This window comes from Homalodisca vitripennis, chromosome 4 (genome assembly GCF_021130785.1).
Source record: "Homalodisca vitripennis isolate AUS2020 chromosome 4, UT_GWSS_2.1, whole genome shotgun sequence".
Lineage (NCBI taxonomy): Eukaryota > Metazoa > Arthropoda > Insecta > Hemiptera > Cicadellidae > Homalodisca > Homalodisca vitripennis.
The window spans coordinates 81706262-81723617 of NC_060210.1; the positions used below are offsets into that span (position 1 = coordinate 81706262).

A 17356-nucleotide genomic window follows, 5' to 3' on the forward strand; every position below is an offset into this window, starting at 1 on the left:
CGGCGACAATCCTGTGATCTGTCGTCTAACTGATGGTTTACGAACTCTGCTCATGGGGGCTTTTTACTCCCGAAAACAGGTTTGTACTCCTAATCGGACCAAAACTTTGTAATGGGAAATTTGTTAAAGCTTTGAAATCTATTTGTATGTATAAACTTAACATGAATTTGGACATCATTCGAATGTATTTCAAACAAGACAATCTTCACGATCTGTGTTTTAAGCACTGCTATCATGATGATAACTGTATCATCACCAGTGCTGGCGTCAATCGATTGCGCTCTCACTGAAAGCTATAAGCTAAGATTTGTTGGATATTCCTGACAACCACAGATATCGTCACCAATAGCTCGAAAGTTGGTTACCTGAATCAAACGTTTAGCATCACAGTTTTTCTGCTAACCGAACGATTGTTAGGAAAATCACCTTATCCAATGTGTACTCGTACAACAGATTCTACATGTATTTCAGCTTCCAATGGAAAACCATCTGTCTATATGCCAGCCATTCATTAAACATTCAGCTCGGGTGTTCTGATACGCCCTGTGCACTTATCAGTATAGGATGTATATAGCTCCAGTGGAGTAATCTTGGTAACAAAGATTTTCAATATCTTAACTATGTTATTATATTTATTTTTCCTCAGAACATCTTATTTTTGTATCGCAAGCAACATAAAGAGATATGCAGATGATAAAAAAGACATGTGAGATGAAAGATTACTTGCTATTATACCGGTCTTGTACAAACAATAGTGAGTGACGTCTTTTAACAAGCACAAAATCAGTTTTAGAACAAAACACCTTTGTTGCAGTAAACAGTTGTGTGCAACATTTTCATAGCCTCAATCTAAAAACAAATTCTTCAAAATCCAATGTTATAAATTTTTCTTTGCGCTCGACAGACTGCGAATATGGCCCGGCCATCGTGTTGGATGAGGCCATATTAGAAGAGGTCTGTTCCTCGAAATTCCTTGGAATTTACCTTGATCAAGGTTTGACATGGAATTTTCATATCGATTACGTTTGCTCCAAATTAGCCTCAGGCATTTATGTGCTGAGGTCTCTAGCTAAATACTGCCCTATTCAGGTTATGATGACGGCTTATTATGGCTTGATCTATCCACATCTCACCTATGGACTAGTGCTGTGGGGTGCATGTGCAAGTAACCAATTTGTAAGAACGTTCAAGCTTCAAAAACGAGCGATACGTATCATTGCAAAATTAAAATTAATAGAGTCGTGCAGGCCAGTTTTCAAAAGATTGCAACTGTTGACTCTGCCAAGTCTCTACATTTTAGAAACAACGTCATATTGTATGCTTAAATGCACCTTGACCAACGGACGGGATGTTCACTCGTACGAGACAAGAGGCAGAGAAAACTACCGAACCAGGAGACACAGGACGATAGTTCATGAACGTTTGCCCTCACAGGCAGGAGTTCATCTCATCAACAGCTTGCCAGATGAAATTAAAAATTCACCTACGCATAAAAAATTTAAAACTCGTTTGAAACGCTGTTTAGTGTCCAACACTTTTTATAGCGTGAACGAGTTTATGGCATATAACTGGGAGACCGCACAATCAGAAGACTTGCTCTCGAATTGAGGTGGGTAAAAAATTGGCGATGAACGGAGCAGAGTGAGTTTCAAAATGTATGTATGAATGAGAGTTCGATGTAGCATGTGTGTCAAAATTATTAGATACTTGACGTTTGCTATACAAATTTACTATTTGTCTCCGCAATAAATACTTGACTATTGACTATTGACCCGTTACCTGGACACGGGGCTAAACTTGCAAAGACCTTGTAGACGACCGGGTTTATAGCAAAATAGTAATAAATAAACTATGTTATTACACTCGTTACTAAGTTTTATTTTTCAGTAGCTTCAAGAAAAATCTCTTCTCCAGAAATGTATTCGAAATAAAAACATGTTTAGTTAAAAGAATTGTTTAACAATATGTGGTGTAATAAACTGTGTTAACTATGTTTTTATTCTATGAGGGACGCGAGAGCAGGCCTTCGTGCAGGCGCTGAGCTCGGCAGCGGTAACTCATGCCGTTGCTCGCGCCTGCGCCGCCGGGTTACTGGCACACTGCGCCTGCGCATCTCCACCCACTGACCCTCCAGACGGCGCCTTCAAGTGGGGTGGCTGTGGCGACAACCTGCGCTGGGCCGCTCACTTTTCACGGCAGTTCGTGGACTCGGCGGACAAACACAGACCAGGACGACGCTACAGAGAGAGGTTGCGGCTGGCCAACATCTCGGTGGACGAGGGAGACAGAGAATTAGCACTCGTCAACCTCCACAACAACCGCGCCGGCAGACGGGTAAGTAATATATTTGACTCCCGAGTTATGTAATGACAGTAAACCACATATCGACGAACTCAGCAGTGAGATCTGTTGGCAGGGCAGGCGGTAGAGAGCAGTGTCCAGGCGCAGTGCAAGTGTCACGGGGTCTCGGGCTCATGTAGTGTCCGAACATGCTGGAAGGCTTTACCACCGCGTCTGTTTGAGGTAGGGGTGCGCCTTCTGCGCCTTTACCCGCGTGCTGTGGAAGTCCGAGCCAACCCCGCCGTGGGCCGCCGCCTGCTGCCGGCTCGACCTACCCGCTACTCCCAGGACGATCTCGTCTACGTCGCCAAGAGCCCGGATTATTGTCACCGAGACTACCGCGTAGGGAGTGTCGGCACTTACGGAAGGTATGCAAGCAGAATTCTTCTTTCCTCAATTTTAAGGTTTTTTTTTGCATTCGTATTACAATATAGTATTACCATAATTTTTTCCCTGCTCATATTCAAACTATCGCTTTCAGTATGTAACATATTGTATTTTATTCCCTTAGCTGTCAGGCTGATTCTTATTCTATCTCTATTCAAAAATTCAACATGACAGTTTCAGCTTCGAAACGGTATTTTTACACTGATTTGGTAAAGTCGACTATTGCACAGTTCAAATCCTAAACGACAATTCAATAATGAAGCTAACATTGCATGTTAAATTAACATACGAGGACAAATATTTATATTTTTGAGAATTTAACTGTTTCACGCAAAAAAACGAAGACATTCTTATAATGTAAGAATTTGTGTAAGCAGACTAGCGTAGCTTATTGTGGAGGTTTCTCTAATAGGTAAAACGCAATTTTACTGCGATCATCTTCACATACTACGTCATTTATTAAGGACATGTAATGCCCTTCTTAAAATCGTGTAGTTTTCTGTCCTGGCGTGATGACGGACAAGAAAGATGCTATATTCTTGAAACTCAATGCATACTCGTAGGAAGAACGGAGATTTTGGGGATCAACATGTCTAAGAGCAACAGGATTACAGTTGGCAACGTTCGAGCGGCGTATAGATATATTCAGCGTCATGTTGCTGGTATGGTTATTGCATAACGAATATAGTTACACTGTATGTATTCTGTTGGGTCCTTTGAGACATCTTTGTAGATTGTTTTATTAAAGAAGTGTGAGAAAAATTAGTTAGCCTCCAGCGAAGATGTGGTCATAGATGTGGCTTTAGAGGCATTGCCTCAGCTAGCCCTTAAACAAAGTGAATACTACTATATTCGATTGAAGAATAGTCCATAATAACTACAAACAAGTACCGTGTTTCCAGTAACGTGAGCCAATAGACATTCTTTAACCTGCACTCGCTCATCCAACCAAGGCATTTCTTGCGATTTCGGCAATTTAACGAAACGTTATTAATCTTTAACGACACGCAACCAAATCTAATTCAATTCCGTCGATTCTGACAGAATTCATAGCAATTTTATAAAGTCTCATAATCCATTGAACTCACACTGCTGCTATGAGTTGTACTAACAGATTACCCAAAGATTACCTTGACATTTTAAATAGGACAAAATAAAAAACCTAAATTATCTGTGCTTAATAGTATTAATAGAAGTAAATTATAAATGTGGCCTTGTCTAATGAGCACTCTGCTTTTGAAACTAAGAGATAAGAAAGTCTAAAAGTTTTGAAATGTTTACTCGATGTAAACAAACACACAAATGGTGAGTGGTACTAAAATGTGTTCCTAGTCACATTTCTAGTGGGGTCACACACATTACCTTCTACACGGTTAACGGGCTCAATATTGGGATTCGGACCCGAAAATCCGGACCTGTCATTCCCGTCACCGTGCTGCAGTAATCTCGCCTAAGTAGTTTAGAAGAACAATTTACAGAGAGAAACCAAAACCTGACAAAAACCCAGCAACAAACCACATTCCGGCCAATCATCGTCCGCCGCCGCGCCGCGCCGTCGCCGCTCAGCTGTGGAATCTGTCCGTCACTCATCGAAAAAGTATTATAATGTCTTTCAAATTGATTGTGTGGGTATTTTGCCACGGACCAACAAAAACACGAGACACGCCACCACTAAGTACAGGATTTATGTAATAGTCTCAGCGAGACAACGTAAAGAAATTCAGACGTTCTGTTCTGTTGATTTGCACATCAATCTCTGGTTAATGTGCAGCGTCAGACTATAGCAAAAAAGTGATTTGTTGTAAAAATGACTTTTTGACCACCAAAAAATGGTATGTTTCTGTTTACGACGAACCGAGTTCAATGTGCAGGTCTATGGGGGAATGAAGATGTATAGGCCTGAAATAAAATTAACATGTGATATATATTACAAAGAACCAGAGAATTCTCTGGACAGGTGCTCACTGATAGATGACTGATGAGAGGAGAAACTGGGTTCGATTTTCTTGCCAGTCGATGGTCACAACGTATGGTCCAGAGCCAGATGATTATACTTGTCACTTAAATAAGATGATGGTTAGGAAAAGCTACATTTATCTAAACAAATTTCAATGTTCTCAGTAGAAATTAAAATACAAATTTAGAAAGGGATTTCATACGATAGGAGACATGTCAGAACTGGTGATCTCTATGTAGAAGTGTCCTTACTGCATATTAGCCTTCCCCTCCCCACAGCTTTTCCTGTAGAGAGCAGAGTTCCGACATGTTGCTGTCGAGTGAAGTATTTGTTGGAGACGAACCTGGTGCCCTTCTAAATAACTAAAGAATTGCAGAAATAATTAGATATAAAACTAGTCTCGCAGCAGATAACTATTATTGAGATCTACTAAAATATTTTTCTTTGGGAGAATCTAGGGTCGGGGGGCAAGCAGACAGCTTGGTATAATTGGTACAGCGAACAGTGATGATTACTGATAGGGTAATTGTATACAATGAAATACAAAGATTTTGATACAAAATTTTATAAATAACCTTAAGAGATTATAAGGAATACGTCAATGTAATGTTTAAGTTCTAGTGACCTCTAAGTTAAAGATCTAATGTTGAGCATCCTGGTGCAGCCAAACATACTAGAGATTAAAGATGAGGTTTTGTTCTATTGACTGTCACGCCTCAAATTTGCTGAGGAATATTTGGAATTCTGTAATACATTAATAAGTGTCCCGTTTTTTATGAAAATATTTGGAAATGTCCTGCAAACATTCTAGTTATTTTGTTATATTTATGTAAGAGCATACATAATATTTATAGTTTATTAATTAGTATAATGAGGGCATATTTAATCGATTTATTATTGGTTTCTAAATTTAATTGAAACAATCAAAGCTGATTGTTAAAACTCTGTGATAAGCCAATACAGAAACATTGGTTAAAATACATAATATTGTAACTAACAATAATAAATTTAATTTAAATTTGATAAACATTTTTGCGATTAAAAAAATTAATTTAGTCATTGTGTCAAGTTTAATTTGAAAGAAAATGACCCATTTTTACATGTTAATGATACAAATCAAGTAAATGAGTCACTCTAATATGTTTCAGGTAGTTTAAATACAAATCTGTCTATTGTAATCACGGTCATGACTAAAATTCTATGATACATTTTGGATTTTCGATGATCGTACCCCAGAATCTCAGACCATTGATGTATGTATGTAGGGAGTGTTTATCTAGATTGTCCCTTAATTGATATTTCTAAAACATCTAAGTTTATAAGACATTAAATGAAGAAACTTTTCATTGACCATTAAATATATATATTTAGGATTTCTCAATTTGTGCCACTATTTTCCAAAATAGTGGAACACCCTATAATGTTTTCTTCAAACACTTATTTATTCTTAATATTTTTTTTAAACTTACGAACTATATCTTTTAAAAAGTTTTTAAAAATACCACATTTAAGCGTTTTTGTGAAGGAGATTCAAATTTTATAAAATAGTGAAGGATGTTATTGTTAACTACTATATATCACCTATATATGTGGTGTCTGCAGTTGTAGTTATTTTCTCCTTTGACACCCTCTGATGTGTTTGAGTAAAGCATAAGAACTTTCAAAACAATAAACAAATTCTTGTGTGAAAATTTCCAGGGAAACAGAAAGATAAAAGCATTTATAAAAGCCCTCAATTGATAAAGACTTATATTTAAAGCTTAAAATTCCTGAATTTCTAGACTAAAAATCTGTATTTTAATACATCTCCTTAGGTATCTACTCTTCAGTTATTATAAAAACGTCCTCTTATTTAAGATGAACATCATACATGTTGAGTGATGTTCATCGCACCACAACTGCAGCACCCCAACAGTAATGTTAAATAACAATTATCACTTCAAGTGGGTGGACTCATGTTTGCTGGGCTTGTATAGTCTATTTGAGAGAGGGTGTGAAAACAGCAGGGCAGAGGCGGCAGCTACTGGTCTTCCGGAGGTCAATTCACACCTATCTTGTCCTTTTTCATTTACGATGTCTTTGGTATGTGCTGCGTTTTGGAAATTTTACTGACAATACTACAATTTTTTTGTAAAAAATGGAATTATACAATTTTTGATTATTGAGTTCAAAGCCATAATTTTATTTCAATTGCTTATTGGAGTTTTGATATAACTAGCAGATGTATATAATTAATCAACAACACTGACAAACATGTATCGATCCTTTAAGCTGTTCTCAATATTGTATAAAGTATATTTAATGACAGCTGTATTGTGATTAAAGTCATCCCTGATATAGATTAAAATTAGATTAATCAGGACATCGAAAACTGAAGATGGTTCTCTACAGCGAGTTTAAGAATTTAATTATGTAAACAATGTTCCGATACAGTGTGTTAAAACGTGGATATCAATTAAATTATTGTAGTTTATTGCTTCTAAATGCTGATTGAAAGCAATCCATTCTCAACTTGGAATCCGGTCTGTCCTGCAGAGGTAGAGAGGTTAATATGTCATTTAAAAAATTCATCAAGTCAGGATATTTATGGGTTGTCAACCCCTGTGCTAAAGTATGTTTCAGATGTCATTGCTGCCCCTTTAGCCAAGGTTCTGAATTACTGCTTGGAGAATGCTGTGTTCCCTAAGGCACTTAAAGTCTCACGTACAATACCGGTCTACAAGAAGGGTAATCCTGAGATCATCGAGAGCTACAGACCCATTTCATTGACTCCTATTATCAGCAAAATTTTTGAAACAGTAATGAAGAAGCAACTAGTCGATCACTTGGATAGGAACCATCTTTTTTCGGCATCACAGCATGATTTTAGAGGCCAGCACTCAACTACAACTGGTATGCGTCAACTTGTGGCAGAAGTGTTGGAATCTTTTGAAGCAAAGCAGTCAACAGCGCTGATTCTTGCAGATCTCAGCAAGGCCTTTGATTGTGTTTCCCACAGTATACTCTTAAGAAAACTTGAGTTGTACGGAGTTTCAGGGCAGCCTCTTCAAATGTTCCATTCTTATCTGGAGGGTAGAGAACAAATATTTTCTGTTAACGGTGCTTCATCCAAACCACTGCCTGTTATGCACGGTGTGCCTCAGGGCTCGGTTCTCGGACCCTTGCTCTTCTTGGTACTAATTAATGACCTAGAGTTGGTGGGTGATGTACTTCTGTTCGCAGATGATTCTACATTCTTTAAAGCGAGACCCACACCTGAAGATGCGAGAGCTCAAGCGCTCCAAGTCTATGACAGAGCTAAGGAATGGTTTTCAGCCAACAAACTCAGTCTAAACCTTTCCAAAACGCAGGAGTTAACATGCACCTTATCTCTAGCTAACCATACAGTGGGGAGTGTTAAACTTTTGGGCTTTACACTTGATTCCAAACTTACGTGGAACGGGCATGTGGCAGAACTAAGTAAGAAACTGTCTCGAGTGACCTGCTTGTTGCGCAGACTGAAGCCTCTATTGACGGAAAAACATCTTGTCACTATATATCATGGGCTGTTTCATAGCCACATTCTCTACGGTCTGCTGCTCTGGGGTCATTCTTCTGGATGTGCCGAAATTTTATTGCTGCAAAAACATGCTGTGCGTATCATCTCATCTGCAGGCTTCTTAGATCACTGCAAGCCCTTGTTCAACCGACTTAAGATCTTAACGGTTTTTAGCCAGTATTTTGTCGCCAGCTTGTTACATGTCAAGGAAAACCTTGCAGCCTTCGGAACTAGGGGTGAAGCTCAGGATGCCTACAGGCTGAGGAACAGCTCACAACTAAATACAGTCTCCTGTAGGCTAGGCAAGACAAGAGATTGTTTCCCCGCATTAGCAGTAAGAATGTACAACTGCCTCCCTCAACATCTTAAAGCTCTTGAGAGCAGGGACTTTGAATGCAGGCTTAGGAAGTGGTCCCTGGCCAACCCTCTCTACTAAATCAGAGATTTTTTCGAGAACGCGAGCAACATAGCCTAGCCTTGCCGCCACTTGCATTTGTAAATAGTGTAAATAGTAGAATTTAGTTAGTTATTTATTTTATTGTGACGCTTTCAATCCAGCAATGCTGGTCAATGAAGAAGACATCAGGTATCAGTGTGCCATGAGCGTGTAGTGTGGTGTGTTCGGCCGGGCTAGGAGGCGAGAGCGCTGTGGTCGCAGGCGGAGGGCGGACAGCAGGTGTAGGTGTTGCAGGCCGGCCGCCGTCACGGCCGTTCTCCACAACGGGACGAACGCGGTCCGACGTACCAACACTGGACCGTGTTGGCCGATCAGTGAAGTGTAGCAAGGTATGATGACGACCACGACATGTTCGACACGTGAATTTAGACTGACATTCACTTAATCTGTGCGTCCCCAAACAAGAAGAACAGCGGTTGTGCTGTTTAATAATCCCGTGCCGTTCTTGAGGTGTCTTTTGGCCGAAGCTGGGACAGCCATAAATTTTATGACCGCTCTGATGGCAATAAAAACATGATGGGCCTTGTTTATAGGCCGAGGAGGGTGGAGAGGAAGCCGCTAACAAGCTCACGTTTTTAAGAGACGATTTGCGTTTATCAAATCTGGGTTTTGACCCAAGATAAGAACTTGAAGCGTTCTTGGGGTCCACAATATTGTCATGTAGACTACTGTCCTCAATGTGGCTGCATTCCAGGTTGAGAAACTCAATTATTTGTTCAACCGAGGGCAAAGTATGCAGCTCTTCCTTTTTTCGAAACTGTTCTAGGCGGGTGACCATCCGATTATCAATCTTGCGTAATAACAAGGCTGAGAGAAGTGGGTTGTTACTGGTGATGTCATTGTTTAATGCTTTAAGTGATTGCGTATGTTCGTGAAAAAGATTAAGGAAAGCACGGATATTCTTCACAGATGTGCTGGAGATGACAGGAAGGTCTAGTATTTGATTTAAATGTAGTGTGAGTAGACGCCTAGTATTATGGTAGCGATCCTTCAGCAGCTGATAAGCGATTGCATAATTTTGCTCAGTTATATTTAGCGACTTTATCAGAGAGAGTGGTTCGCCTGAAAGCACGCTCAAGAGATATTGAAATTTCATTACATCGCTTAAGTGCGCATTGTTGTGTACGGCTTGTTCATAAACGTTGATGAACGTACAGAAGTCCAAAGCAGCTCCGTCGAAAGTTTTTAATTCCAATTTCGGTAGCCGGACGTTGACTTGAGGGGAGGCAGGCGAAATAGTTTCGCTTTTATTAGCTTTAGCTTGTCTCTTGGTCTCAATCATAAGCACGTTAGCAGAAATGTAATCAACTAACTCGTCCACGCTCGCTAATGCGGAATAGTTAGGTGTATAGTCGGCATCTACTTTTAATTCCAACTCGTGGCACAAGTCTAATATTTCTGAAAATTCCTGTCTAAGTCTCTGAATAGATTTAGCTCTGACAAGCAACTGCTGAAGTATATTTGGATCGGAAGTCTTCTTAGTTAAATCATAGATACTTTGTATCTGAGAAAAGAGGTGTTCTCGCTTTGCATTAGCCACTTTAAGAGACATCGCCATGTTGAAAGTGTTTGTAGAAAATTAACCAATTTGAGTAAAACTTCAAAGGTGAAAAGTAAACAAAATATTGTCCTCTTGAATTGGGACAGTGATAAAAATAGAAACTAAATTATTTTCCTCTGAAGTATTTTCCCCAAGAAATAAGAAGTATCTAAACAATATAATACAATGAAAAACAATTTAAAAAATATTTATGATACAATATAAATAAACCTTTTAACACTTTTTGTAAACTTTTATTTTTGTTACTATGTACATTTCGAAATCATTGATTTCATCTTCAGGTACCAATTGTTTAGTTTTTAGAGGTAAAAACTCAATAATAATGCAATAAGTAGAGTAGGCTCGTATAGGCCTATAATATAGTTTTGTTTTGAGAAAATAAAATACACTGTTATTATGGAAAAACGTAAACAAGACAAGTTGTTATTAAATAATAAACAACAATTAAGGTTATTGTTGAGCTAAATTCAGCTATAATGTAGCAGAGGCTCTGGAAACATTATGCGCACGTACTACATGTAAACTGTCAGTGGTAAAGTATGGTAGTGTTGTGACGGTAACCATAAACCATGCATACATATGCGTGAGCTATGTTCAAATAGAAATTATAATAAACAATTGTGAGCAGTAAGTAGCTTTTTTTTCTTTTTAAGCTGAGACTAGAATATAGTGTTGACAAAATAAACATTTAATTTTGCAATAAGGGTGCAAGTCCTGCTCAAGGTAAAGTGTCAATAACCAAGATTGTTTATATTTAAGTTCGCGTAACCTGCTTAGAATAATGAGTATTACAAGTAGGGCTGATAACCAACAAGTATTGAGAAGCGGTAACCATTAAACACAGTAATCAGTTCACCTGTGCTGTGACAGTCTGAAAGCTTGTTTGTCAACAAAACAATGCAGTCGACAAAGCAGAGGACAAACAGCTGATATGACACGTCACAGCTGATATGAGTGAAGAGGGGACTGGAAAATCGATATGCACGTGATATTCACTTTGCAATCGTGAAAGAACCTGAAACCACGCTTTGAAATATGCACTGTATAGAGCTTATAAGAGTTGAGATTGCACTGATATTCACCAATGGACTAAAGTTCTTATTATCCGGCTCGCTAAGGACCATAAAAAGAATGAATTTTGGTTATGAGAACCGTTAGATAATATTTTAGAGGCTCGATTAAGAAGGACCACTTCACACTATGCAGTGAAGACGCCGAACACACTGATTTTAACAAGAGTTCACTAGGTTACACATAATGAGTTTATGAACAGTGCATATTCAAATAAAGTGCAGAAAATAAACAGTTACCTTTGTTTTCATGAGAGGTACCTAACCGTAGTCTGCTGTTGTTGAGGGCCAGGTTGTGATCAGTAAGTGTGGAAATAGGCTGCTGTCTTGTCGGCAGGCGTGAAGACGGAAGATGTCCTTCACGGATTCACTCACGCACAATACGACCGCAAACGAATAGTTCATAACACTGTGGCCAGTCCTGTAGAGAGCACGGTAGACGCGTGTCCGGGAGCAGAGACGTTCTGGTAGAGATTGCCAATCCAGAGCACTGACTTTAATGTTAATGTAAATGTACAACAAATAGAGATAAACTAATATTTAAATAAGAGAGTAACACATGGGGGAGAGAGTAAGTATGGTAAGCAGTGGCTAGAGAGTACATAAGTGCCCCAGGCGGGACCGAGAGTATAACGAGCAAGCGTGCCGTCGCTTGCAAGATAGGCAATTGATAAGTCAACCGTTGTGATTGGTTGGTGAGTGTACAGTAAACAGCTGATTCGTGAAACAATGGTTCATTGGTCTGTCACTGTACGTGAATATTTTAATCCAGTAAGGAATGGTATTGTAGGCACTAGGCCGCAGAAAGAGATATAGAATTAATGCAGTATATACAGTTTAGTAAAATAAAGGTAAATATAGAGTATAAATTGCCCAAAAAATATATACATAATTATTGTTCAATAAAAGTAGCCTTTTCATATTAGGCAATAAAAACAAGTTATTTAATGCAATAATACTTAACACTGATATTAGTGGCAAGTACGATTGAAAGGATTTCAGGATTTAGAATATTTGCTATTGCTATATGTTATAAAAACTGACACACTATAATGAAAGAACTGCTATCTGTATTCTTCTTAATTTGTCTAAACCAAAGTCATAAGGTCGACCAGGCAGATTTGCTTTACTTTTAATTTTTATCTTTTGTTCTGCATCTCAAAGTTATCATGTGTCCAAATTCGCAGGGACAGATCTAAGGAAATGTAGGGGGCAGCTTGGCCCGGGTGTCAGTTGATAGTGGGCGCCTGTCTAGCTGTATCTGTTTTTAAAAATATGTTTTTTATATTATGAAATTGATAGAAAGATAACATATTGAATAAAACTCATTTTCTACCATAACCAAATTAATTATTAATTTTATTTGTCAAAAGGATAATCTTAATATTTGCTAAAATTGTTACATGTGCTATGGACGATGTCACAAGTCAAAACATTGCTCTGTGCTATGCTGCCGCCCCATCACAATAAGCATGTGGGAGAGAGACTATCCAGACTACTTTAGATGCCAGTGGGGCAGGGTCACAATAATGTTATTGTAAAAATTTTTTTAAATAACATGTCACAGGATTTAAGCTTATATGGAAAATTTCAGCTCGAACGAGTAATGAAAAGTGGTTTAATTTAAGAAGTGTAATTTTCCGTCATAACGATATACACAGAGAAAGTTTGTAATCTAATAATTAGCATTAAAATAGAAAACACTAAATGTTAAAACTAGAGAACATGGCGACAATAAAAGAAAAAGGACTAAAGGAAAGTCTAAAATTGCTTGACATTTTATTTTGTTAATTTTTATTTTTTTAACAAAAAAAGAAATTGAGTCTTATATCAAATTAGTAGATCAACCTAAATTCAATCTTATTTTGAAGTTAGGCCAATTTGGCTACGAATATTTAAAACATCAGCTAGAGAACCTAAATAAATTATAAAATAAAAAAAATCTCAGCCACTACAATTTTTATACCAACAATGACTTTGAGATGCAGAATAAAAGATAGAAATAAAAAAATAAGGATGAAATCATCTGTCTATTCCTTTTCCCTTCTTCCACCCATTCTTCTGTCTACTTAGGTGCTGCACCAATGGTGATGTTGACATGGGACATGACAATAGAATTTACCACACAGTATGCAATAGTTACAAACCTTGCTGTGTATCATATGTTACAATGTGTATCTATATTTTGCAGTGCTATTTGTTGTGTTAGTTTCTCTTAACATTATTGTGAGTTTCATGTATATGTTTAATTTTTTATGACACTGTTTTCTATTTTAAAGTATCACTTTGGCATGTTAATGACCATGTTAAGTTAATTTGTCAGTTTTCATAATATACTTAACTTTAGGTTTTGACATCTTAAAAAGAGAACAGATTCCAGTACTGTTAAACATATTGTTTCAGTTTTTGTAAAACATAACAAGGCAACATATCAAAATTCTGATATAATTTCAAAATATCTATTGTCAGTAATGAGCTTAAATAGTTGAGATAGTCAGGCAGAAACAAGAAATGTACAACAACCATTGTCATACGGGTTTATGTCTCCTGTGGTTAAGTACCAGGTGCAAGGGTTGTGATGGTTGAAGTACAAGACTCCTGCTGTTGATCTTAGGTGGAACCTGTGTATCCGGTGTTAGACTAAATGCATAATCATTAACCAGGGTCACAATAGCCGTTTTCACCATCATCAGACTATATCTCATCCCTGAAACAGTAAACAATGTCATTGGTGTGGCTGTTTCATGAGAGTCTTTCCTTTTTAGTTTTGTTTTTAATAATATTACAGCGTTAAAATATATGACAGACAAGCAAATCAGTAATTTTCTTTCAAGACAGAATATGATATGATTTTGCCAACAAAATGACTAAATGGCATTAAACACGAATAACTGTGTTGAATTACAGTGCGCTGTGAATAACAGTAATATTTTTGTAATCAAATATCTCAAAACTCCTGACATAAAGGGACACTTTCTCCCTTTGACATTCAATCTTTCACGATGATTGGATGCCCAAGAGGACATTTGATAATTCCTTATATAGCAGGAACTAGTTATTGGCTGTAGAGGAGACAAATTTACGTGGTTGAATGTAGACTTTATATCACCCAGGGCAACAATATTATTTGTTTCCCCCTTTCCAACTCTAACTTGCCATGCTCATGTTTCCTCAGCCGTCTGCATCTTGACAGATCACATTATTTTCTAGAAATATTTTCTATGATTATATAATAATTTGAACATGAATATTAAATACACATATTGTACGCTCAAATTTTAAGACAAAATAAGACAGAATAAACATAAAACTCTAGAACACAAAACACAGTACAGCAAATCAGTGCAATATTTTGAATCTAAACTTATATAATGTTCTTCACTCAAACTCCATCTGCTTCAAACCTCAATATTCAGAGTTATTCATTGCATACAAAAGACAATAGAGAATAGACAACTGTACACTGTAAGGTAAATCGAAAGAGGAAATATTATAAACTATATTAATCTCTCTGGCAGAAAGTTTACATGCTTGTATGTCTTCAAAAACTTTTAATGTAGGGAAATTAATAATCTTATAATGCTTAATTCAATAAAATACATAACTAACATAATATACAGCCTATTCAGAGTATGATACTTACATATATCAATTATATTATATTTTATGTATATATATATATAATGTAAATAAATTATATATATATATATATATATATATATATATATATATAGACATTAAATTTGTATAAATGATAATAGCCGAATTTAATTTCAATAAACATTCAATCACAAAAAGTACTTGCTCCGCCGGGACTCGAACCCGGATCTCTCACTTGCCGGGTGAATGTGCTACCATTACACCACAGAGCCCTTACTAACAGATACGGCCAAATATAAAATAATTCAATCGTAAAAAGTGAGGGCTCTGTGGTGTAATGGTAGCACATTCACTCGGCAAGTGAGAGATCCGGGTTCAAGTCCCGGCGGAGCAAATACTTTTTGTGGTTGAATGTTTATTGAAATTACATATATATATATATATATATATATATATATATATATATATATATATATACATATATATATGAATTATGGCATTACCCACATTTTAATGGCCCTCTCAATATCAAGATATCAACCCTACTACAGTGATCGAACAAACATTTATGATTTCAATTAGTTTATGCATAGCAGCAGAATGAACTCAAAAGACAATTCTACGTTTACTTTATTTACCTCCAAAAATACAAGTATGATTCAAATTTTTCACTCAGACTGTGACAGTTTACATGTGCTGGATTTTCATACAAATTTAATAAAAATGCTAAAATGTCTGTTACATTACCATTAGTTGCATTATATAGATAAACAGTAAACTGAGAAAGTTACAAAAATTAATATAGGTTATATTAACAAATGTAAATAAAGATAAATAAGATTCTGTTTGGTCAAATTAAATATGTTATAAATGTGCTAAGTGAAGATTGTTGTGTTGAGGGAGGGGTGGGGGTTAAAGGAGGGGGCCTGAAACTCAAGGCTCATGTATCTACCTCATCTATCAGAGTATACATCATCTTTCTGTCTCCTCATACATTACTGTAAACCTGATAAAAAACTAAGTTGTACGAAACATAGTAAAAATATAATTTAGCTGTATTATATTTCCTTATTTACCTAAACTTTAAAATTGTAGTAATTTGTAAACAAATTCAATGAATAAATTAACACATTTTTGTTCAAATTAAATAACAGAAAATAACGTATACAACAGATAAATTGTCAGATTCTATTTTACAATACAAATAAGTCTTACATCATATTTTTTTAAGAACACAAAAACATAATTTATTAATGTAAAACTTATCAATTAATACATTACCTATTGAAAAAACAGATTATAATTACAATCCTTGAAAAATAGAAATAAAAACTAATACATTCTATTTCTTTCAACTCACCAATGCAGACACGAGGACCCTCTCCAAATGGCAAAAAGACGTATGGATGACGTGATTGGCAATTTTCTGGGCTGAATCGTCCTGGGTCAAACAAATCGGGCTCTGGATAATGCTTAGGATCATGGTGAATGGAGTATACAGGTATCAGTATTACTAAACCTTCCTCCAGGGTGACGTCCGACTCAGGGATCTTGTAACTTTTAGTACAAACCCGATTTAAAAGTGGAAAAGGTGGGTAGATTCTCATTGTTTCTAGATCAAAGAGCAGAACACAACAATAATTAGTAATAGACGCCTACACCCAATAACATTATTATTTTAAATTTTTTTCTACAAATAAATACAGTTACATTATGTTTTCTCAAGACACTATATTATTATTCTGCACAATTTCCTGACAATTTATTAAAACAACATTGATCATAATGTAATAAAAAGTAACTAACAATGGTTTAAAAGAAAAAATCTCGACTAGTAGTAATATGTGTAAACAGCAAAACTAAAAAAAGTTATAAGGTTGAATTTTTTCTCACCATTAATTACTTGATCCAAATACGTCATTTCCTGCAAGGCCTGGAAACAAATTGTTCCATCGAATCTGTTCAGTATCTCTTCAATCTCGAGAAACAAATGATTTTGGATGCTCTGGTTACATGATAGTTCAAATAAACAAAACACTATCACTGAAGATAATGATTCAAAACTGGCTCCAAAAAACAAATAAGTTTCTGCAGCCATCTGATCAAGTGTCATACCTAATAAAATAAAAAAGAGTAAGGATACAAATGTGTATAGGATAGTATTATTTCTGCATAGATTACTTTTCATCCAAGTATTTTTATAATGTTTATTTTTTAAATTTAATTTATTGTATTTTAAGAAGATGAAAGGCTTGGTTAAGTTTTAGATAAAGGATTCCTATAAATTTATACTTCTGAATTCTCTGTCCTGTACCTCCCAAATGCTAATTTGTGTGCAGCTGAAATTTCAGTTGAACACTTCTAGGTGACATATAGCAGTCTGACAAAGTTAACATGTGTTTGAATAGGTAAGGATTTAAGAGTTAACCAAATATTCTTTTTTTTT

At 36.4% G+C, this 17356-nt stretch overlaps 1 protein-coding gene across 1 annotated transcript in view; it reads left to right on the forward strand.

Annotated features, from left to right (window-relative positions):
* The window catches only part of LOC124359634 (protein Wnt-11b-2-like), a 45171-nt gene that overhangs the window by 17269 nt on the left and 10546 nt on the right, over positions 1 to 17356 (forward strand). The window contains exons 3-4 of the mRNA XM_046812537.1: positions 2009 to 2334; positions 2422 to 2708. Coding sequence (XP_046668493.1) covers positions 2009 to 2334; positions 2422 to 2708 — 613 coding nt within the window. The remainder of the gene's footprint in view (positions 1 to 2008; positions 2335 to 2421; positions 2709 to 17356) is intronic.